General features: G+C 38.6%; 1 protein-coding gene across 3 annotated transcripts in view; it reads left to right on the plus strand.

Moving 5' to 3' along the window:
* LOC131041778 (uncharacterized) overlaps positions 1-23,633 on the plus strand; it is a 191,832-nt gene that overhangs the window by 87,881 nt on the left and 80,318 nt on the right. For all 3 annotated transcript variants that reach the window (XM_057974985.2, XM_057974984.2, XM_057974986.2), the window contains 2 exons: positions 2,135-2,203; positions 2,537-2,566. In XM_057974985.2, the coding sequence (XP_057830968.2) occupies positions 2,135-2,203; positions 2,537-2,566 (99 nt within the window). The remainder of the gene's footprint in view (positions 1-2,134; positions 2,204-2,536; positions 2,567-23,633) is intronic.

A 23,633-nucleotide genomic window follows, 5' to 3' on the forward strand; every position in this document is an offset into this window, starting at 1 on the left:
CGACCTGCAGTTGGGGTTTTAAAACCCGACTGAAGGAAAGACATAGCAAATGAACCCAGAATTTGATGAAATTCGAAACGTAGTTCGAGGATGGACTGAGGATTAAGCCAGTTCAAGGATTAGTCGAAATTCTGCCTCGGGAAGCGTGCCATAGAGTAATTTTTTTCATTTTTTCACAAAAATTTTATGTAATGGTCCTTCATTTTTGAAAACAAAAATGAGGACAACAGGTTACATTATAACTAATCCATCTTTTCACCAAGGGTGGCGGGATTAACAATTAGTTATATATGCAAATACAAATACAAAGTCGACAAGGATACATAATAAATCGGTGCACATAAATGCTTATAAATCGATCCTATAAAATGTCTAAGGCCGATAAGCCAATTAGACATTTAGAGTAGCTATGTCGGCCCATAGAAGGAATCCGACTGAAGCTATAATCATTAAAACTCCCTCTTGGCTAGGGAGGAATCCTTCTCAATATCTGAGTCACATAATTCAATTGCATAGATAGGTCTGATCGGTCTGATTAAAGACATCTGCAACAACAATTTTCCCTATGGCTGATATACCATCAATGCACTACAAATACATAAAAAGAAACTGGTAGGGGATCGCCCAATGCTGAAAGTGAAGAAGCAAGCAATAACCAGGAAATGTGTCCTTCCAAACCCCCAAATCGTGCTCTTTTCCAAATCGCCCTTGTTCTGGTTCACTTCAGGTTGTGGAAAGCAGCTGCTGGGTCCTCTTTCAGGTACCAAAAACCTTCGATCTCCCTTTAGGATGAGAGCGCTTCAGTTGGAGAGAAGAATCGATGCAAGTATGGGTCTCAATGAACAAAATCGTGGTTCTACCATGGCAATGTCTGAAGATGACTGATATGATAACTCAGAAATAAACAGATCCTTGTGATTAATTGTTGAGGCCACAATTCGTCCTTAAACTTCATCAAGAATCATCTCCAATCCTCCTTGTATCAAGCGCTGCAAACACCATGAAGAATCGTTGCCAAGGATGATGCAATGTGCAAATCGTGGCTCTTATAAGCTGATTTTTAATGACTGGAAATGTCTGATAAATAAATCAGATTGATCAATATGGATATCCAGCTCTCTAGCAAACCCCTCTAAATTATTGTCTGGATTCAAATCACCAAGTCTGCAAGTAAATTTGGCCCTTGGCCACAAAATTTAGCCCAAGTTGAACTCCTGAGGTAGAGCCCACAACCAACTATAATTCGGAAGATATTTCACAACCTCAAAATCGCATTACCAATTGAGAGTTTCCGTTCCCAATGGTTGAAGATTAACTGCAAAAACCCTTGGCTCCACAAGCTATCAAACAAAGGTGTCAAAACATTCCATGCCAAACAATGAGATTCACCCCCTATTTATTCTTTTTCTCACATGGATCAGCCTCCCTTCTAGAAGATTCCCTTTTATAAAATAACATTTAATTGCACCTTAAAAATAATATTTAATTGCACTTTAGAAAATATTAAAATATCTTTATAATATAAAGTGCAATTAGCAGCATACGTGACATCATACGCGAGAATACATCATCTCACCAAAAATCATATAAAAATGAAATGTGAAGCCACAAGCAACTGCCCAAGTGCCCCTCTTATCAACTACTTGGCCTATGAGGGTCAAGTAATAGACCAAGCCCCTCTGCGAACTGATCCTCATGAAAATGGGGACATTATAGCGTATGACTCTACATGCACAACATTTGAAATATGAAGCATTTTTTTATCTTAACATGGGAAATAGAGAAGGGCTGTGGTTTGTTCTTGGGCCACTCAGTCTTGCTTGATGATAATTGGCCAGAGTAATATTAAGTATTACACACTGTAGAATATTAATACCCATATTGTATAGGAATCTTTAATTGAATTACTTTTCTCTTGAATCATAGTGATTTTGCTTGTGTCAAAGATTCCCATGAAGTTTCTGATCATTGTTGTAGTAAAGCATTAATGTGAGTCAACTGCTGTTGGTTATAGACATTAGAGTGCCTAAATTTGCATGCTATTGTACAAGTTCAGTTGTTTTTAGTGTATCTGTATGATATCATGTGCTAATAGGCTGAATGTTTTTTCTTTAATACATTTGTGTTATTGTAGGAATTCCTGAAGATTGTCTCATCATTCAAACAATCTTACCAAGAAACGCTTTACCAGCTTTATTTGAAGGTGAATCATGCATGCGCCTGAACTGTTGAGAAAGAATCCAAAATTTCAATTTTTTTGATTCACTACTTCTCTTTGTTTTGATAGAGAAGTGTTAATTTTTATCTAAGAAAATTATCTCACGATACATTTCTGTAAACAATTTTGTATGCAATGACATTATGATTCTAGTTTCTATTTGACTGTGCTGATCTAGAAAAATGTAAAAAAAACAACAATTTAGAGCTTATGCTGATCTAGAAAAATTTATAAAAAAATCAACAATTTAGAGCTTATGAAACTTATATGATGTAATTTTTTACTAGACATATAACTCTTTTTGTTCTTAAACTACAGATAATTGCTTCCATGCATGAGAATATACAGGTATGCTTTTGCATCACATTTATTTTTATTGTTCACATTTCTTTATGCTCTATAGTACAAGTTTATTGAATGGAATGAAGATGCTTGTACTTGTGTTATCATATTTCATAAAACTAGTAATATTGGTCTATTTGTAGTTGTACAATTCAATTAATGGTTGGAACATGTTGCTCAACCTTTCACATCTCATGGCATCAATAGAGATTATCATATATTTTGTTTTGTAATGTCCCATTAGTTTCAAACTTATGAAATAGGGACAATTAATTTTCAAAGAATCAATTGCAAGTGACTTCTTTTCTCAAAGTCTCAAATAACACTTAAAATGATAAAGATTGAAGTAAGAATAATAGTCTATGATACCACTTCTAAATGATTGTCCTTATGTTATACAATTGATATGATAAAGGGGAACAATATTACTGCTATTAAAGATGATTTTGATCAGTATATCTGCAATAAGTACAATGCAACATTAAGATTATCTCTGCTGTCTCTGATATGTCTGATAACAAACTATGCTAGGATGATCTTTAATATGAATTATCTTCCGATCGCTTATAGCGATGAATGCTATTCCTGATCTGACTTTATAAATTTGCAAGTGTCCTCAATATCACATAAAGCAGTGCTATTGCTATGTCTGATCTTGCTTCTTAAATATATGCAATTATCTTTCCAATCACTTATAGTGATTATGTGGACTTGCTGCTTTTGATTTATCTTGATGAATATGAAAAGATATATAATATCACTTATAGCTATATTATGCTGTTTCTGATTTCTCTTTATGAACTTGCAACGATGGTGCTCTTGGTGAGTGATCCAAATAGGATATATATAAAAGAGATAAAAATGATTCGATGCCCCCCTCGTCTTCCAATTCAATCTTCATATATATCTATTCTTATGTTCTTTTATATAAAGTTGTGACTCTTCAATGTGGAAACCATTATTGAAAGGTTGTCTGTTCTTTGTTTCTATTTTGAACTAATTACAACTGCTCACTTATAATCACACCTCTCACCTTTTACAAATCACATCATTAAACAAGGTAGCTTCTCTTAAATAAATCGCTGCAAAAATAATCATTGTTTAATCACTGGCTTATTATGTTGGCTGTTAACAAACCGATGCACTGTCTCTTAACAAATAGAATTGATGCATTTCCAGACATTATCACTGCCACATATTATCTAATACAACTGCTGTGTTCATATTACACTTGCTGGGCATATAGAAATTCAACCAACAAAGTCGACCATAACCCTTTTGTTCTTGGGCTCCAATAAAGACGGCAGGATTCTTAATGATCTTGAGTTGTTTATTCTTAACAAAGTCAATGTCATAAAGTTAAGGAAGTCACTCTCCATGATCAAACTAATTCGATCCTGTATGAGATTGCCGCTTATTAGTTTGTGATTACTATTGTTCCCTGCCTCGATGTAAAGTCAGCCACCTTACCGATCACTTCTTTAATATTCTACATGATGTAAGATTTGCATGCTGCTAATATATCCTTGACCCCTATGCACATCTTCTCAATATGTTTTCCTTCACGTATTCTTCTTTCATAGACATTGGCTTCATAGTGGTGCCCTTGTGACCAAAATGATGTATGTTAGCGGCATTATTGTACACAAACATAAGACTAGTTAATTATGTGTAATTGTTTTGGTTAGTTGGCAACCGCGGGGTGGTAGTTGCGGTGTGACGGTTGGTGTTCGCACCCCCTCGGTATCTTTATATACTTCCGAATGTAACTTGTGAGGGGGGAGGACGAATGAGGAAGGGAATAACATCTCTTATATTACATCTGATATCTATGGCATTATTATTTTGCATTACGTGTTTTATCTGTGTGCTTTAAGTTATTCACCCGAGAGGGTAAACATTTGGCGCCGTTGCCTAGACGTACTCGGGAACGGAAGACGCAGATGGCCCATGGACATGATGGGCCTACCCGTCGGTGAGATTAACCTAGAGGCCGACGACGCGCAAACGGAACAATCATCGTGGGACATAGAGCGTGATGGCAAGAGGCGAAGGGGAAATTGAACCCTGTAATAATCCCGGCACAATGTTGAGATAAATTGTGGCCGAAAGGAAAAATAAGAAAAGTGTTTTTTTGTACATGGCGTGTGCTTGCTATGTACGGAAGTGATTTATGCCCAATATATTAAATAAAGATAGAAATAAAAAAGCAGAAACAGACGAGTGGGAGGCTGTGCAGAGGGCCTTGATTCTGGAGCAGCAAGTAGAACGTAGACGGAGGCTGAGGGAACTTGCCGAAGGACGACCTGCCGAAGGGTGGCCTGAGGGGAACCAAGGAGGTGTCACAGAGGGTGTAGAAGCCGACGGAAATTTCTACGCGTCGCCAGAACACCGTAGGGTGCGGAGCCACGAAGAGTTTCTGAAGGAAACAAGGTTAAGGAGAGATCTAGTCAAAGAGACCCAGGATCGGTTCAGAAACTTATCCCTTACACCACAAAGTGAGGATCACCAAAGGGAGCCAGAAGTGGGCATGGGTGACAACGAAGGGGAGGATAACCATACGGTAGGTACCACACTCGGCAGGCAAAACATCGTACGTCCAATCATCCACGCAGGACACACCACCGACACCGGAGGGATTGGAGGGAGCGGCGCAGGGGCCCAGAGACAACCACAACCACCTCCAGGAAGACGACCCCCATCGATGGGGAGTAAACAGAAACTGTCGAAGTTCAATGGCGATGGGAAGGAAGATCCCGTCTGCCATTGTCGAACGTGCGAAACCATATGGTTAGCGAACGGTGTTACCGACCAAGACGAATGGGTAACACAATTCCCAGCAACCTTGAGAGGAGTGGCCATAGACTGGTACTCAGATATGGACAAAGCCAAAGTCGGCACATGGCCCGACTTGAAGAAGGAGTTTGGGATAGAGTTCCGCTTCCTGAAAGATGACAACGAAATAGTCGCCGAGATCTATGGAACGAAGCAGAACAAGGACGAGGCTGCAGGGAGCCCAACGACGAAGGGATTCTCAAACTAGGAGAGTGCTTCGAGGATGAGACAGGGTCATTGAACGAGCTCTTCCATTGGCAGATGGACGATTATGAAATATTCCAGAGCTACAGGCTCGAAGTAGAGGAACCAGAGCAAGTAACAGAGGATGTGTACCTACCAGAATACATAGAATATTGGAAGGGAGACGCCCCAAACCTCGGTGACGTAGATAATCCAAAGATCAATTGTGTCGGCAACGATTGGAACCCTGTGTGGAAGGCCGGAGCTTTCAAAATCTTTATTCTTCTTCTTCTTCTTATGTACGGGAAGGAGACTGTGGTCCTTGTAGAATTTGTGGTTCCAGGTCTTTTGATGGCCATTGAAAATAGACTTGCCACCAACGGATCGAAATTGAAACCCTAGCACGTGAAGCGCGTAGGGGACCCGAAAGGCCAGAAGGACACCCGAGAGGCCGGAGGGGGACCTGAGAGGATGGAAGGGGACTTGAGAGGTCGGGCAGGCAACTTGAGAGGCACGGGACCAATGCGGGAGATTCTTTGGCGAAGTGCCCACACTGGTTGCATGCTCTGCATTGTACCATCGATCGACCTTTGGAGTCGTATTGGATCCGGCTCCTTGTGTTGTTATTGTTGTTTCATCCTCCCCACTGGTTATCTCGGTAGCCACCCTCTCCCACATTTCCATAATTCGCAATGCATTTCCTCAGATACAACTCGTGTCAATGACACTTTTATTTGAATACAGAAGATTCAAGGTTCAATTCCTTCTTGGTCTGGCGCCATCCCGCACCTCCAACGCTGTCCACACGGCACTTGGTGGGATTTCCGCCTTCGTCGCCTCTTGTCGGACGTAGGTCTGGATGGCTACCGGAGCAGAATTGAGAACTCTCTCGTTGCGTTGTCTTCTCCTGTATAAAGTTTTGTTTGGGTGTCGTCGGCCTCTGGGTTTACCTCACCAACGGGTAGGCCCATCGTGTCCGTGCGCCATCCGTGTCTTCCGTTCCCGAGTACGTCTAGGCAACGACGCCAAATGTTTGCCACGTACGGTAAACGATTAAATGTAGAAAGTAAATGCACATAACATAATGGAAATATATTAAATAACCAGTCTCTATATTAATTCAACAGTCCATGTACATCAAGTGCTTATAACATTACATCTGATACGACTATTATGATGCCACTATGAAGGAAAGGTACGCAATATATAATACCCGAAGGGGTGCGACCAACCGTCGCGTCCAATTGCCCTTTGGGACGACTAACTAACTGACCGCTGTAACTCATTATTACCGACGACAACATAAACATAATATGACAACATAACATAATGATTATTCTCGGCAACATCAATGGTGGCACCACCCGCGGTGGAACCATTGTACGGTAGCACCACCGTGCGGTGGCAACATCGACGGTGGGACCACCGTGCGGTGGAAACCATCGCTGCCGCAAGGAATAAAGGCGTGGAGCATGGAGACATAAACGCAGCATCGCACAAACAAACACAGCCGTACGGTGGAGGGGTGTTGACCGCACGAGAAGGTGGCCGTATGATTGGAGGTGCCAGTGCTGTTGTTGACCGTACGGGGAGGTTGTATGGCCGGGGTGCCATCGGGGACATTACAGGAAGAGAAAAAAAACAAAAAAAAACGACGACCAGATTTAAAATCATTCGATGGAGTCTGGAGCCAGGACACTGGAAATTTAGAGTGTAGAAGAAGGGTTTTTTGCATCTTAAAATATCACATAAATGATGTGCGCCATGGACTTTCGTATGGTTCTGAGGGTTGTAAATTAGTGTTGGTTGCGGGGGCGCTGCCCCCGAACCTCGCGAGGGGCGTTGCTGTTTACCTTACTGGGTAAACAGGAAGAATACAGAAACTGAACAGCAATGCACAATGCAATTACAAAGGAAGTACCAGAATAAGCTTTCCATTAATGTCAAAAGATGTTCATATTATAATCTGTCGTCCACATTCCATGTCCTCCAACACCCGGAGGTGGTACAATATATGATAGCCGAAGGGGTGTGACACAACCGTCGCGACTCCAACTACCTACCCGTCGGCTAACTAACTGACCGCTGTAACTCATTATTACCGACGACAACATAAACATAATATACCAACATAACATAATGATTATTCCCGTCAACAGTTGCCCCTCGACCCCGCTGGGGGCACTGCCCCTAGACCCCAGTTTATTTTTGAGCTGGGAGAAAGAAGCCTGCAACTAAGCATTGGTGGGGAAGCCATAAGCCGTAGAGGGAGACAGATTTGGAGGTTGGGAACAAACAGAGTTTGAGGGAAGGCATTGCAGGTCCACGCAGTTGTATAACACCAGGGAGTTATTCAGTTCAGTTATTAGCCTTTGGGGAGTGTGATGGAGGATTTGAGGTGTCTCCTAGCCTTTGTGCCAGCGGGTTGTGGCCATGTCCAGGCAGGAATGGTATGCTTTGAGGAACTTGGAGTATGTCTCGGCTGGACGTGCGGTTGCCTTGGTGGATGCACGGAGGGCTCGGGAGGAGCTGACCACTAGGTTGGAGGCAGGAGTAGCGTGAGACTTAGCTTAGCGTACCCAGGAGTTGGATGCCGAGAGGGCAGTGCGGGTGGCTATCGAGGACAAATTGGCTAAGGAGACAATATCATTTGAGTAGCAGTTGGTGGAGGTTGAGACTGAAAAGCGTGTTTTGCAGACAAGTTTGGTTTAGGCAAAGGAGGATTGTGATGTCAAAGGAAGCACTAATGGTGAAATCCGCACTTGAGCATATGATGGTAGCAGAAAAGGGTTTTTAAGTGAGGACGCAGCAGGTGTATAAGTTCCGGGCTCGACTAGCGTCAATAGTTCTGTTTAATGTCATTTCTATTTTGTATTAAGTCGTCCAGAGACGACTTCTTTTCTTTTGGGGGGATGATGTTAGCGGCATTATTGTACACAAACATAAGACTAGTTAATTATGTGTAATTGTTTTGGTTAGTTGGCAACCGAGGGGTGGTCGTTACTGTGCGACGGTTGGCGCTCGCACCCCCTCGGTATCTTTATATACTTCCCAATGTAACTTGTAACGGGGGAACACTTATGAATGGAATAATATCTCTTATACTTGTCTAATATCTATGGCGTTATTATTTTGCATTACGTGTTTTATCTGTGTGCTTTAAGTTATTCACCCGAGAGGGTAAACAAGGACGTGAAGGATACTTGTGCAAAACTCTTTATATTACAGAGATTTCTTCCTTAGAAAGTGCAGATTTTTCCAGTAAGGGAAAACGAAAAACATAAACCCCACTAACAAAGCTCATAAACAAACAAATTTGCCGAGTTTACAGTTGGAAAAAGTGAAAAATGCAAAGAATCTTCGAAAATATGCAGTCTGAAGGAAATACCTCTCTTTTTCCTGCAAATGAAGTAATGCCATGGTTTTTAAAGAAAACCCTCTGAATCCCAGGAGTGGAGCAAACCGAATCAAGTGATGGACAACTGCCAGTGGAAGGGGAGTCATCACACAGCTTCCATTTTTCATCTCTAGTCTAAAACCCTAACAGTACGGCAGAACACCTCTTCACCGAAAGTTACAAATGCAAATGAATGATAATCTTTAAGTTGCTGCCGATATATTTCCCTTGTTTTGCTTTTGGCCATTTTTATGGGATCGTATTTCATTTATGAAATGCGAAAGTAATAGATACATGGTGGTCGAAGTTTCCCCAAACTCCCACTTACGTATTAAGATATCTTTACCTAGCCGTGGGGAGTCTTTAAAACCCTTAAGTCTTCCAAAGACTTTTAAATAGTAAAAGATGTAAATTAATTTTAATATTTATTTATTATATTAATGTTGTAAAAAATCATATTTTTAGCAACATTAATATAATCAATAAATATTCAAATTAATTATTTTTGCATACAATAAAATTTCCTAGCAATATTCTTATAAGGAAATTGATTTTTTGCATCTTTTTAGCCTTTTGAATTCAATATTTTTCACCCATAGACACATGAAAACTGTAAAATGAATATTCTAATTGGATAATTTATAAATCCAATTAGTATTTGTTATTTGTGTCTTTAATGTTTGTACCCAATATGCATATGGAGGGAAAATATTGAATCCAAAAGAGGTAAAGTTATCTCATGAGTTTGGGGTAGGATTTGAGTTTAAGATGCAGTTATCCATGAGTTTGAGCCAGTTCTCCAGCAGTTAAAGCTTGATTTTGAGTGTTTCATGGGTCAACCTTCAGTTGACCAAGAGTTTGCACCTGATTTCACACATTTATGCAGAATTTGAAGCCTTTTTGTGAGGATTTCTTTCTCTACTCGGATTTTGGAGATATTTTTGACTTGGAGATCACTCAAGTATGCTTTCAATTAACTGTTAGTCATCTTATCCTTTCCTTTGGTAGGCCTTTTGCATAAAGGAAGCAAGGATTTCATTTGAGAGGGGTTCTGGATTTTTTCTCAAGCTTTGCAGAGATTTCTTTCTTGTAACCCATTTACAGTTTTGACAGTGAATTCAATAAAATATCAGTTTATGCCTTCACATTTCTGAGCTTATTTTTCATTGTGTGATGGAGAGTAATTATCATATTGTGTTATTTATCAAATAACCTTTTTGAAATTTCTGTCTCATGCATGAATCACAGGTTATGCATTGTGATTTTTTCAGTTTAATTGTTTGAGAAGGTCATTTCCTTTCAATTTTTCTGAGTAAAGATCCTTTGCATGAAACATTTTTTGTGATACAGATTCAGAGATGTTATATGTGTAAAACAGGTGGATTTAGAAGAGTTTCCCTGTCATTTTTTCAGATCATATGGTGTATCACCCTATTTAGATTGTTAGTTTCCTTTTCATCTTTATTTATTCCCTCTCCCTTTTCCCAAAAAGCTGTTTTTCAAGGTCTTGTTAGAATAGGTGATCGATTCGTATCAGGAACCGGCCTATCCGGAGGTCCAATCATACTAATAGTTTACCCACAGACTCATGATTGTTCCCATGTTATCCCAAAGTGCTGGGTTTTAATAACTTAGTTTTCAGGTGCACTTTTGGGCCTTAACAGTTTTGGCACGCCCGGTGGGACTTTTTTCTACTCAGGTCAGAGGTTTTATCGTTTTTATTGATATGCATCAGCAAATTGATTGTCTGTAGTAAAGATATATTTGCATATCTGGCGACTCTGTTTGTGAAAAGAGTGGAAAATATCAGTGTTTTTCATATTTTATGAGACAAATTCAGACTAGGAGCTCAAGTTCTTTTGAGTATTTACAGCTAGAGCCTCCCAGGAGAAGAGGAAGAACACTTGCAAGGGCTCAGCTTGTGAATCGTTTTCAGTTATCAACATCTGATTTTCAGGTTTATAGAAGGAGAAGAAGATCATCCAAGGGAAAGGAAAACAGGCATTCAACAAGTCCAACTTGCAAATCGGGAACATCTGATCCTCACATTTGAACATTTCCAGGATTGACAACAGCCATTGTAAGTACCACATCTGTTACAACACCTGTTTCACTTGCTGTTCCTTCATTTACAACTGTTGTTCCTCTTGTTTTTCCTATGATGGCACTCCCAAGGGTGCATGCATTTGTTCCTTTTGATCAAGGCAGCCCCTTGAACTTTGTTCAACATCATGATGTGCCATTGGCAGCACTGAAAAGTTTGCCTGACTTTACTGGTGAAATTTAGACTATAGCGATTGATCATACAAGGGATGTTGCTTCCCTATGTAGTGTGCATCATGTTATTGAAGAAGATGTGACTGTTAAATTATTGACAACATCCTTCAAGGGTAAAGCTTTAGAGTGGTACAGAATGTTACCTGTAGCTTCAATTAATTCATGGGATAGGCTTGGTGAATTATTTACCAAACATTTCGAAGACAAATCTGATCACTTGTCTTTGGTAGAGCAGCTGACCAGCATCAAACGTGCTCCTCAAGAGCAGATGATGGACTTCAACAATTGTTTTCAAAGAACGTGGAATAGGATTCCTGTTTCGGTAAGACCTTCAGCTAATTATGCTTTTTTTATATTATTTGAAAAGTTTGAATAGTTATATATCAGTGATGATACAATCTATGGGGGGTGTCTCTTTGCCCCAAGCTTTTGGTATTTCTATGAGAGCTGAGAATAGTCTTATCCAAGTGGATAAAATAGCACCCAGGCCTCCAATGCCTATCTTCCCAAATATCTAGTCTAACATGCCATTAAGTATACCACTCTTCAATCCTTTGCCAAATTTTCCTAGCCAAGAAATAGTGGTTGCAGGACCTTCTCCTGAGCTGCAAGATATTAAGAACAGCCAACAAAAGATTGAAGGATTGCTACAAACTTTCAGCAATGAGCTTGTAAACCTTAAAAAATAGCAGTTTCAGACTAGGCAACCTTATCAGGCTCAGAATCAAGTTGTAAGTCAGCCTTTTCAGCAACCAAACCAAGGCCAATACCAAGGTAACAGGCAGCCATATCAGAATAATAATGCTGTTGGAAATAGGCAGAATGTCAATCAAAGACCTTATAGGCCTTATGCACCTGCACCTCTGAATGCAGTCAGAGATATTGTTCCTACGCAAATCAACCTAGCCACAAAATTTGACTGGTGCTATCCTTGCAACCAGCCTCACAACCAAGCTATGTGTTCAAATGGAGTCATTAATCAAGCTTTAATGGTTCAAGGTACTGCAATTTCACAGTATGTGCCTGAGACTGAACCTGAGCAACAACAAGATATAATTCCAGCAGATGCTACTTACATAAATTGGCAAGGAGATGAGTTCTGTGCTATAGGCAAAGTTGATCCTCCTGTTGCTGTATACAACAGAGCTAAGAAAAGAGCCTTGGATAATGATTCTACACCAAAAAATAAAGATACAACAGCAGCAAACTCATCTGTGCCTAGAGTACAACATATTCTACAAAAAACTCATCCCGTGGCAACTCATGAGCAGCAACAACAAGAAGTATACCCTGCTGTTGCTAAGGTCCAGCCAAAGGCACATGCTACTGTTCCGTTCAATATAGTTGAAAATATGAAAAAGATGAATGTAACCATGTCAGTGTGACTCTTTAGCCATTCCAGGGCAGACTGACCTATTGAAGTAGGCCTTATCTGATGAGGTAGCTTCTAAACAAGTTGCAAATGAACCCCGCAAAGTTGTGTTGACCAATCAAGAAGCTGTACTTCTCAACACTGACAACAAAGGGAGTAAAATGCAAGGTAAAGATGTGAAACCTCCTCCATTTTATGTCTCTTTAATCATTGGGGATAAGCTGGTTCATAATTGTATGGTTGATAGGGGAGCTACGAGCTCAATCATGCCAAAAAAGGTAGCAGATCAGCTAGGATTAGAATATTAACCTGTTGAGAAAGGAGTAGTGCAATTAGGTGGCTCATCTGTTAACACAGTTGGTCTCATAAAAGGAGCAAGTCTAACCCTTCATGCTTGCCCTAATTTCTCCATATCTCAAGACATTTATGTGATTGATTTAACCCCATACTTTGCTCTTTGTTTATCAAGGGAATTCACAGCTAAAATTGGGGGGTACCTTTCATCAGACTGGTCTCATATGCTTTTCCAAACCAAGTATGGTACAAAGGTCACCATAAAATCCGAGGTTCTTGCTAAGGATCACATTGAACCTTGTGTGCCCAGCCCAATAAATGCAAACTGTTTAGCCTTTGAACATGATGATCATTCTGTTTCAGCTCCTAATACTCAGATCGAAGATATTCCAGACATCCTTTTGGATGAATGGGCAGCAAAAGATGCTCATAATGCACAAAACAACAAAGTGGAAGATGCTGGTTTTGGGACTCACATGATTTGTGAACCAGATTCCATTATGCCAAATCTTGTAAAAGATACAAGTGAAGTTTTAGAACAGCAGAATCAAGTTTGGCAGTTGTTCTTTGATGGATCAAAAAGCAAAAATGGGGTAGGTGGAGGTGCAATGCTTGTATCTCCACAAGGTGAGAAATATTTTTCAGCTTATCATTTTGCATTTCCTTGTTCTAACAACAATGTTGAATATGAAGGTTTGATTCAAGGATTGGAGTGGGCCAGAAACAGGAAATCAGATGTTTGCAGGTGTTCGGTGATAGTGAGTTAATTGTCAACCAAGTCAGAGGTTTGCATACTGTTAAGAATGATGCGTTAAAGTTATACAAGAATAGGGTCTGGGATATTATAGAAGAATTTGACGCATTTAACCTTATATCCATTCCTAGAAGCAAGAATCAACATGCTGATAGACTTGCTGCTGTAGGTGCACAATTCAATATTCTTGAAAATGCTAATAAAGAGAATGTGCAACATCATGTCAAAATTGTTGTTAGGCCTTCAATTCCTGATAACAAATTCAATTGGCAAGTTTTTGACAGTGATGAGCAGATTTTAAGTTTCCTCATGGAAGAGGATGTGTTTTCAATTGCTGATCAGAACAAGTTGAACCAGCAATTCAGTGATTAGATTATTCAACTAAAATCAAATAAGTTACCAAGAGGATTGGTCACTTTGGAGACAATCTTTAATCTTGATGACCAAGCAAAAAGGAATAAAACCAGCATACTGATTAAGGAGGAGCACTATGAAGAGGTTGAAATTTTCAAAAACAAGCTCCTCAAAATTGGTAAGATTAATTCTCAAAAAGAAAGAGAAGCTTTTATTGTTTTGTTTCAAGAATTTAATGATGTATTTGCTTGGGATTATTCTGACTTGAAAGGATTTGATCCTCAACTTACCCAACATACCATTGAGTTAGAACCCAATGCCAAGCCAATTAGGCAAAAGCAAAGACCCATCAATCCCAGTTTAGAGCCCCTTATGCTTAAAGAATTGAATAAACTCTTAGATAGTGGCATCATTTTTCCTATCAAACACACTTCATGGGTTTCTAATTTAGTTTCAGTCAGGAAAAAGAATGGAGAGCTCCGCCTTTGTGTGGATTTTAGGGACTTGAATAGGGCTTCTCTGAAAGAGACACCCATTACCTTCTATGGAACAAATCTTGCAGGTTGTTTTTGGATCAGAAAGGTTCTCCTTGTTAGATGGTTATTCAGGCTATAACCAAGTCCTTGTAAAGGATGAAGATCAATTCAAAACTGCCTTCACTAGAAAGTGGGGCACTATGGCTTACAGGAGGATGCCTTTTGGGCTGTCAAACGTTGGTGCTACCTTCCAAAAGGCTATGGATATGGCTTTTAATAATCTTATGTATAAATTTGTGTTGGTTTATCTGGATGACATTACTGTTTACAGCAAACAGGCTGGTGATCACATTGATCATCTCAGACAGGTTCTTCAAAGATGCAGAGAATTTGGTATTTCTCTAAATCCTAAAAAGTCTGTATTTGCTATTCATGAGGGGTGACTTCTGGGATACCAGGTCTCCAAATATGGTACTACAGTTGATCCTGAGAGAATTCAAGCTATTTTGGATCTGCCTTTACCAAGTCATAAGAAAGGGTTACAAAGTTTTATTGGCAGAATTAATTTTGTAAGGCGCTTTATACCAGATATTGCTGACTTGTTGAAAGTTGAAACCTTTGACAGCAATGTTGAAGAAGAACGCTCTTTTCAGGTGGTCTAAAGAGGGAAAGAGCACTTTTGAAGAAATCAAGAAGGCCTTATCTGTTGCCCCCACATTGGTAAATCCTAATTTTTCAAAAGATTTAATTTTATATGCTTATGGAGGACTTGACACTATTTCTGCCATGTTGGTTCAAAAAAATGATGATGGACTTGAACATCCCATTGCTTTCTTTAGCAAAGGATTAGAAGAGTATGAACAAAGGTATAGTTTTGTTGGAAAACATGTACTAGCAGTTGTTAAAAGTCTGAAGAAATTTAGACATTTGGTTTCTAATAACAAAATTCATTTGATGGTTGCCCACCCAAGTGTCAAATATTTCTTACTAAGCAGGGATTTAAATGAAAAGAGGGCAGACTGGATTACTAAAGTTATGGAGTATGATGTCAGCTTTCATGTTACTAAGTTGGTAAGAGGAAAAGGTCTATGTATGCAGTTGACTGATGGGGAAGGTTCAAGTGCAGAATCTGGTAAAGAAGCTGTCTTGGTTCAAGATGATCCTGTTGATCAAAATGAATCAGCAAGCTGGGTAACGGATATGACCAATTTCCTTCAGACTGGAGAGTGTCCAGCTGGCCTTGACAAAGTAAAAAGAAGGTATTTCGGTCTCCAATCTACTCCTTATGTTTTAATCAATGGAAACTTATTTAGGAAAGATTATAGTGGAATGCTTCTTAAATGTATTGATACTGCTGAAACTCATAAGATTCTATTTGAATTCCATGATGGATCTTCCGGAGGTCATTATAATCCAAGAACTACAGGTTGGAAAATTAGGAGGGCTGGTTTTCACTGGCCAACTTTATTCAAGGACACTCACTCTTGGGTTAGAAAAAGTGGAAAATGTGCTATGTTTGCAAGAAAGGAAAGACTAGCTGCATTCCCTTTGCAGCCTATTTTAGTTGAACAGCCATTTGCAAGATGGGGTATTGATTTTATAGGCCCCATTAATCCAAGTTCTAGTGCTGGTCATAAATGGATTTTGACAGCAACATATTATTTCATCCGTTGGATTGAAGCTATAGCACTCAAGGAGGCTAATGAATTTGCTGTCCTTAATTTTTATGAAGATATTATAACCAGATTTGGTATACCTAAGTCAATTATATTAGATAATGCCTTGGCATTTGTTGGTTCAAAAGTCACTGAATGGGCTTTAAAAAATGGCATTGTTCTGAATACTTCTTCTAACTATTACCCACAAGGTAATGGGTTAGCCGAATCAACCAATAAGAATCTGATCAGGATTATCAAAAGGACATTACACGAGAACCAAAGAGATTGGCATGCTAAGCTTAAATCTGCCCTATGGTTTGATAGAATTACTCCCAAGCAGATTATAGGTAATTCTCCTTATATGTTGGTATATTGAAAAGAAGCAAGACTGCCTATTTCAACTGAGTTTCTAGCACTTGATCTTGCTAACCAACTTATTTTGTTTGAAGGAGACCCTTTGCAGCAGAGATATACACAATTGCTTCAACTTGAGGAAGAAAGAGAGAGGTCTTTCAGGACAATGGAGTACCGTCAACTCCAGACAAAATGTCATGTCCCCTTTCTAGAGTGGACATCGGAGACGGAGGAGTTGGCCTATAATTGGAGTCTCGTAGGCTAGCAGAGGTTGATTGGGACTCATTCAGTGCATATAGTGATTGGATTTTGGCTTTACAGGCAGTTTGGAGCCAGTTTGGAGCAGTTCCTAGATTTTAGGGGGTATCCCTAAATTTTAGGAGGTCGTGACAGTTGCCAGTCGTGAGGTTATTCATGACCTTTTAGATGGTTTCAGTTTCAAAGAGATTGGGCTTGTTTCCTAAATTTTAGGAACATCCCTAGATTTTAGGGATGAGACTACCAGTGAATCCTTGATTTCCGACTTCAGTCACAGACAGGTGACAGGATGATTTTAGGGTTTGTAATGTCAGTTAGGCATTTTGTGGCTATTTGGGTTATATTTTTAATATTTCCTAAGTTAGCGTTTAATAATTAAATAAGGCTAAGTTGTTAGCCATTTTGGAGTAATAAGGGGATTTTTGGTCTCATCTGGATGCGCATCCTATTGTGTGATAGCTCGTTGGAAAGATCTTGAAATTCTTTAAATCTTTCTCTTTGGTCTCAGGGCAATTCAGTGAGCGGATTTCTGTCTATGGGGAAAAAGGTCATTTTCTAGTAACATGACCACTTTAAAATAAGAAATTATAACATTTCCACTAGACCACGCCACTTGGAGACAATTAGGGTTCGATTTGCAATTGAGAGGGGTTATAAGGGGATAGGAGCTTCATTCTATGATTATCTTTTACACATTTTACATTTTGGATTTGAGATTTGGCTCTGGAAGAGCTTTTCAGCATCTGGGACGCCAACCCCAATGCCTTGCCTGTTTGGGACGTAGCCCCCAATACAGTGGTTTGGATTTGTTTGCAGCTATTAGCATCTTGGAGATTGTACGGCATTCTTTCTGGAGGTTCAGCAATTCTGACAGAGTTCAGCGTGGGGTTTGGGGTTTCTAACCAGTTGGGTGTACTTGGCAGCCGTACGGCTGTACCTGGCAGCCACTTTCCTTCCCACGTGCAGCACTTGGAGGGCTGGAATCTTGCCACAACTTCATTCCTAGTTATGTTACTCTTTCAGCATCCAGGTTGGAATTATTCCTGATTGTAATCTTCCTGAAATTATTGGAAATCTTCATCTGGTCAAATATTTGATTTTATATTCAGAAATCTGCCTTGAATCGAATTTGTTTTGGCTGTATATGAACTTCATTTTCAGTACTTTGTTCATGTACTTGTACTTCATTATTTACTTGTTGAAAAATCATCAAAATACAAAAAGAATTCAACCCTTCTGCAACTTCTGTCTATTTCTGAAAGAAAATATTAATAAGCAGGAAAAATCAATTTAAATAAATAAAAATTACAGCAGATTGGTAAAAGAGATCCATCGGGGATCTTTCACAAAAAGAGCCTTTGACAAGAAAGCAAATTTCAGAAGCTTTAAGGAAGGAGATGTGGTTCTTAAGTGGGATGTTCTTAAAAGCAGACCAGGACACCATACTAAATTTGACAATATTTGGACTGGTCCTTTCATGATTGTGGAATGTAAGGAGCATAACGCGTTCCAGCTCTCAAAGATGGATGGGGAAATCCTACCAATCCCAGTCAATGGGATTCATCTCAAAGCATGCTTTTGATCCAGGTTTTGCTAATAAGTGCTTCGCACATTTTTCGCTTGTTTTCTAGTTTTTTAGTTTCGTCTCTGTTTCAGCAAAAGCCTTTCGTTTGTGTTTAAAATTCTGTTACTTTTACCCCTCAAACCATTCAGATTCAGATTTTTGCTAAATGAGTAATTTGATGAATTATTCACGTTAGGCCTCGCTTTGTCATCAGTATAATCATGCGGCAAAAACACTGGATCTGAATAGATTCAGAGATATGAAGTTTTTGTAAACAAAATTATTTAAGGGACAGGGTTGTTATTCTGAAACCTTATAATTACCTAATGAGCTTCATTGTTAAACAACAAAGAGGGAAATGGTTAATAGATTCTTTTGTTTTCAAAGTCCTAAAATGACTCTTGAAAGGGACATGATTTATTCGTGAAACCTTTATAGTCATACATGAGGAAAAAATGCAACTGGGTTTCTTGTTTTGAGAGAGTTGTTGTTTTCTTTCCAAAAGTGCTCTTGCACATTAGTGGTTTTGCCTAAACCACCCTAGTTTTCTAGTTTGCTGTTATGTTTTGCTGTCAAGTTGTAATTCTGAGTTTTAAGGGGTTTTATTGCTGCTGAAAGCCTAAGAATGACTCTATTCGCCCAATGGACTGTTTAGGCTACTGGTTTCCCTATGACTAGCATGCAGACATGAAGCAGAAGTCACCAAAATTGTTACTGAATTTTCATAATAATTACAATCTAATGGAAAATTCAAGTACCTAGGCAAAGATTACAATTACATGAGAAAATTTCAGAAAAATCTTTCAATTGTTTTCAATTTATTATATTTTATACAGATGAAAAGATTAAGAGAAAGTAATCTACAAAATAAATGTTTCTCTCATACAAGACCGTGAGAGTGATCTTTATTTTCCTATGCAGAGGGGAAAAGCAAAATTAAATAAAACAAGTGCATAGGAGAGATAAGAAGGGAACCAGTCATTGCCTGAGGGTATATGGCTGGCATAAGTCTATTTCTGAAGTTGTAGGTCTGCATTCTCAACGTCTTTTGGCTTCTAGTCGCCTCCTTGTCCTGAAAAAATAAAAAAAGTGGTATAGGTTAGATCCAAGGGATCCAAGCAATGACTAATTTCCTACTAATCTTGCCTATACATTTGTATTATTCAATCATGATCCCTTTTTGACTGAATAATAAACATCATGGAAAACAAAGAAGAAAAGATCATTGTCATTGCTTTGGAGAATCAGTGTTTTTTTTGACTGTTTGTTTAATGTGCAGAACAGGTAATCCAAAATTGTTGATTTTAGGGGTTTCATTTATGAGTGGGATTAAATGAGGCTCCCACAAGGGTTGAGCCCAGCTCATAGAAACTATATGATTGTTCATAGTGTATTTGTAGATATATACAGGATGTAGTATGGAGAAGATCTTTTGATTCCAAGATAGGAAGGGAAGGATGCATAAGATGGGATAAAGGCATCATTAATCCAAACAGAGCACAACTGATGAAGTTTCGAGCTTGGTCCAACGGTGTAATCGTTTTGTTGATGGGGTTTTCTTATTTTCATTTTTATTTTTCCCATGAATTCGTTGCAAATTCAAACCAACAGAAGTAATGCTACAAATATGTGAAGAAAATGGGACAGACATAGCACAAGCTGTGCGAAAGGAAATATGCAAGCAAAATCTATAAATTCAGTACAAATTGCAGAAATTCCAGAGTATAAAAAACTGAAACCCACCCACAAAATTGTTCTTGAAGAATCAATAGAGTTGCCATGCACTGTGAATAGATTTTCAGAGTTCAACAAAATTTCAGAAGTTAAAAATAAGAAAGAATTTTAAAGGTGGCTGTTGAAAAATAACCGAGATTTCTTCTTCAGAGAAAAAAAAAACCAAAAAAAAAAAACCCAGAAAGTTGCAGACAGGGTTTCGTAAAAAACCCATCAACATTTCGTGAAGGAGAAATTTCCAGAGATACAGTGAATGAAACCCCATTGGCGCTGTTTTCCGTTTTTGCATTTCAAAGCAGAAAATAGCAGAGTTTCATTCAAAGGGGAAAATACAGAGATAAACTCTTTAAATTACAGAGATTTATTCCTCGAAAATGCAGAGTTTTCCTTCTATTCTTCAGAAATATGCAAGCAAAACCTGCAAATTCTGTCCGAATTGCAGAGATACATGAAACGTGAGAGGACGTGAAGGATATTTGTGCAAAACTCTTTAAATTACAGAGATTTCTTCCTTAGAAAGTGCAGATTTTTCCAATAAGGGAAAACGAAAAACAAAAACCCCACTAATAGAGCTCATAAACAAACAAATTTGCCAAGTTTACAGTTGGAAAAAAGTGAAAAATGCAAAGAATCTTCGAAAATATGCAGCTCGAAGGAAATACCTCTCTTTTTTCTGCAAATGAAGTAATGCCATGGTTTTTAAAGAAAACCCTCTGAATCCCAGGAGTGGAGCAAACCGAATCAAGTCATGGACAACTGCCAGTGGAAGGGGAGTCATCACGCAGCTTCCGTTTGTCATCTCCAGTCCAAAACCCTAACAGTTCGGCAGAATACCTCTTCACCGAAAGTTACAAATGCAAATGAATGATAATCTTTAAGTTGCTGCCGATATATTTCCCTTGTTTTGCTTTTGCCCATTTTTATGGGATTGTATTTCATTTATGAAATGCGAAAGTAATAGATACATGGTGGTCGAAGTTTCCCGAAATTCCCACTTATGTATTAAGATATCTTTACCTAGCCGTGGGGAGGCTTTAAAACCCTTAAGTCTTCCAAAGACTTTTAAATAATAAAAGATGTAAATTAATTTTAATATTTATTTATTATATTAATGTTGTAAACAATCATATTTCTAGCAACATTAATATAATCAATAAATATTCAAATTAATTATTTTTGCATACAATAAAATTTCCTAGCAATATTCTTGAAGGAAATTGATTTTTTGCATCTTTTTAGCCTTTTGAATTCAATATTTTTCACCCATAGACACATGAAAACTGTAAAATGAATATTCTAATTGGATAATTTATTAATCCAATTAGTATTTGTTATTTGTGTCTTTAATGTTTGTTCCCAATGTGCATATGGAGGGAAAATATTGAATGCCAAAGAGGTAAAGTTATCTTATGAGTTTGGGGTCAGATTTGAGTTTTAGATGCTGTTATCCATGAGTTTGAGCCAGTTCTCTAGCAGTTAAAGCTTGATTTTGAATGTTTCATGGGTCAACTTTCAGTTGACCAAGAGTTTGCACTTGATTTCACACATTAATGTAGAATTTGAAGCCTTTTTGTGAGGATTTATTTCTCTACTCGTATTTTGGAGATATTTTTGACTTGGAGATCACTCAAGTATGCTTTCAGTTAACTGTTAGTCATCTTATCCTTGCCTTTGGAAGGCCTTTTGCATAAAGGAAGCAAGGATTTCATTTGAGAGGGGTTCTGGATTTTTTCTCAAGCTTTGCATAGATTTCTTTCTTGTAACCCATTTATAGTTTTGACAGTGAATTCAATAAAATATCAGTTTATGCCTTCACATTTTTGAGCTTATTTTCCATTGTCTGATTGATAGTAATTATCATATTGTGTTATTTATCAAATAACCTTTTTGAAATTTCTGTCTCATGCATGAATCACAGGTTATGCATTGTGTTTTTTTCAGTTTAATTGTTTGAGAAGGTCATTTGCTTTCAATTTTTCTGAGTAAAGATCTTTTGCATGAAATATTTTTTGTGATATAGATTTAGAGATGTTATATGTGTAAAACAGGTGGATTTAGAAGAGTTTCCCTGTCATTTTTTCAGATCATGTGGTGTATCAGCCTATTTAGGTTGTTAGTTTCCTTTTCATCTTTATTTATTCGCTCTCCCTTTTCCCAAAAAGTTGTTTTTCATGGTCTTGTTAGAATAGGTGATCGATCCGTATCAGGAACCGGCCTATTCGGAGGTCCAATCATACTAATAGTTTACCCACAGACTCGTGATTGTTCCCATGTTATCCCAAAGTGCTGGGTTTTAATAAGTTAGTTTTCGGGTGCACTTTTGGGCCTTAACAAGTACCACATCTGTCGCTACTCCAATACCAATAACATAGTAATTATTTGTGAAAGAATAATTATCTAATGCAATAGATAATTGTGGTACCCTTCTTGTGCAACTCTTCTTGGAACCATCTGCTAGCATGACATGGAATCCATAAAACTCCTTTACCTCTAGCGCCTTATTGGTTACAAAACTTTCATTGGTGAAATTATGAGTAGCACCACTATCCACCATGCATAACACACGTTGTTCCTTGACAATTCCTTCCAACACGAAAGGCTTATACCTAGGAACACTGAAAATAGTAGCAATAGTGCCATAAGAAACATCATGTGTATCACTATCAACAACTTCCTCATTGTTGCCCTCAGAATCTGTATCCTGAATATGCTCGTCATCCACATTTGAATGAACCTCAATGAGATGTGCCTTGCCTTTCTCAAGGCATCTGTGTCTAGGCTCCCTAGGTTCCTTACACAAGAAGCATATCTTCTTCCTCCTTAACTCATTACAAGTCTCCCAATCGATCCTGGGGGGAGGTGGTGCACTTTGGTGTTGTGTAGAAGACCTTTGAAAAGGTTTAGAGTCTCTGGAAAACTTCTTATCCGATTGATAAGAAGTGTGTAGTGGTGTAGTCTCTAGGTGAAAGTTCTTCATTTGGTGTTTTTTCCTAGCCTTTTGCTTTTTAGTGTGAATGCAATTGGAGCCTATTTGAGAGCATTCACATGAAGAAGAGAAATAGGTTGATCGAAGAGTGCCTTAACGACCTTGTCTTTGTTTTGTACAATCTTTGCCTTTAAACCAATGTTACTGGGGATGCGTCCCTACGTTGAATCCTCCCATCCTTGTCTTGGTGACGTTTCTGAGACTTGGGGATGGCTCGGGGATGGCCCTTGGGCATCTCGTTGATGTGTTTTTTATGCACATGCAAACACAAAATAAAATACCCCAAATTATCTTATCCTCTCTTGAACAAAGTTACTCAAATGTTGAAGATTAGCTTGAGGATCACTTGAGACAACTCCAAGGTTTTGGTATGTTAGGTCACGACGTGTGGATAAGCTCAATGGTTTGATGTGATTATGCTAGAATCACAGAAGGGACTTACGTTGAATTGTTGAATGCTTGAATTGCTGGAACTTGATCATTTGATGTTGCAATCTTGTGATGCTTTTTATCCTAAACTAGCTTGAGCTGAAAAAAAGGCAAAATATGAAGGGTTGAGGGTCTATCTTAAAGCCTA

The sequence above is a fragment of the Cryptomeria japonica genome, chromosome 10 (genome assembly GCF_030272615.1).
Source record: "Cryptomeria japonica chromosome 10, Sugi_1.0, whole genome shotgun sequence".
NCBI classification, from domain to species: Eukaryota; Viridiplantae; Streptophyta; class Pinopsida; order Cupressales; family Cupressaceae; genus Cryptomeria; species Cryptomeria japonica.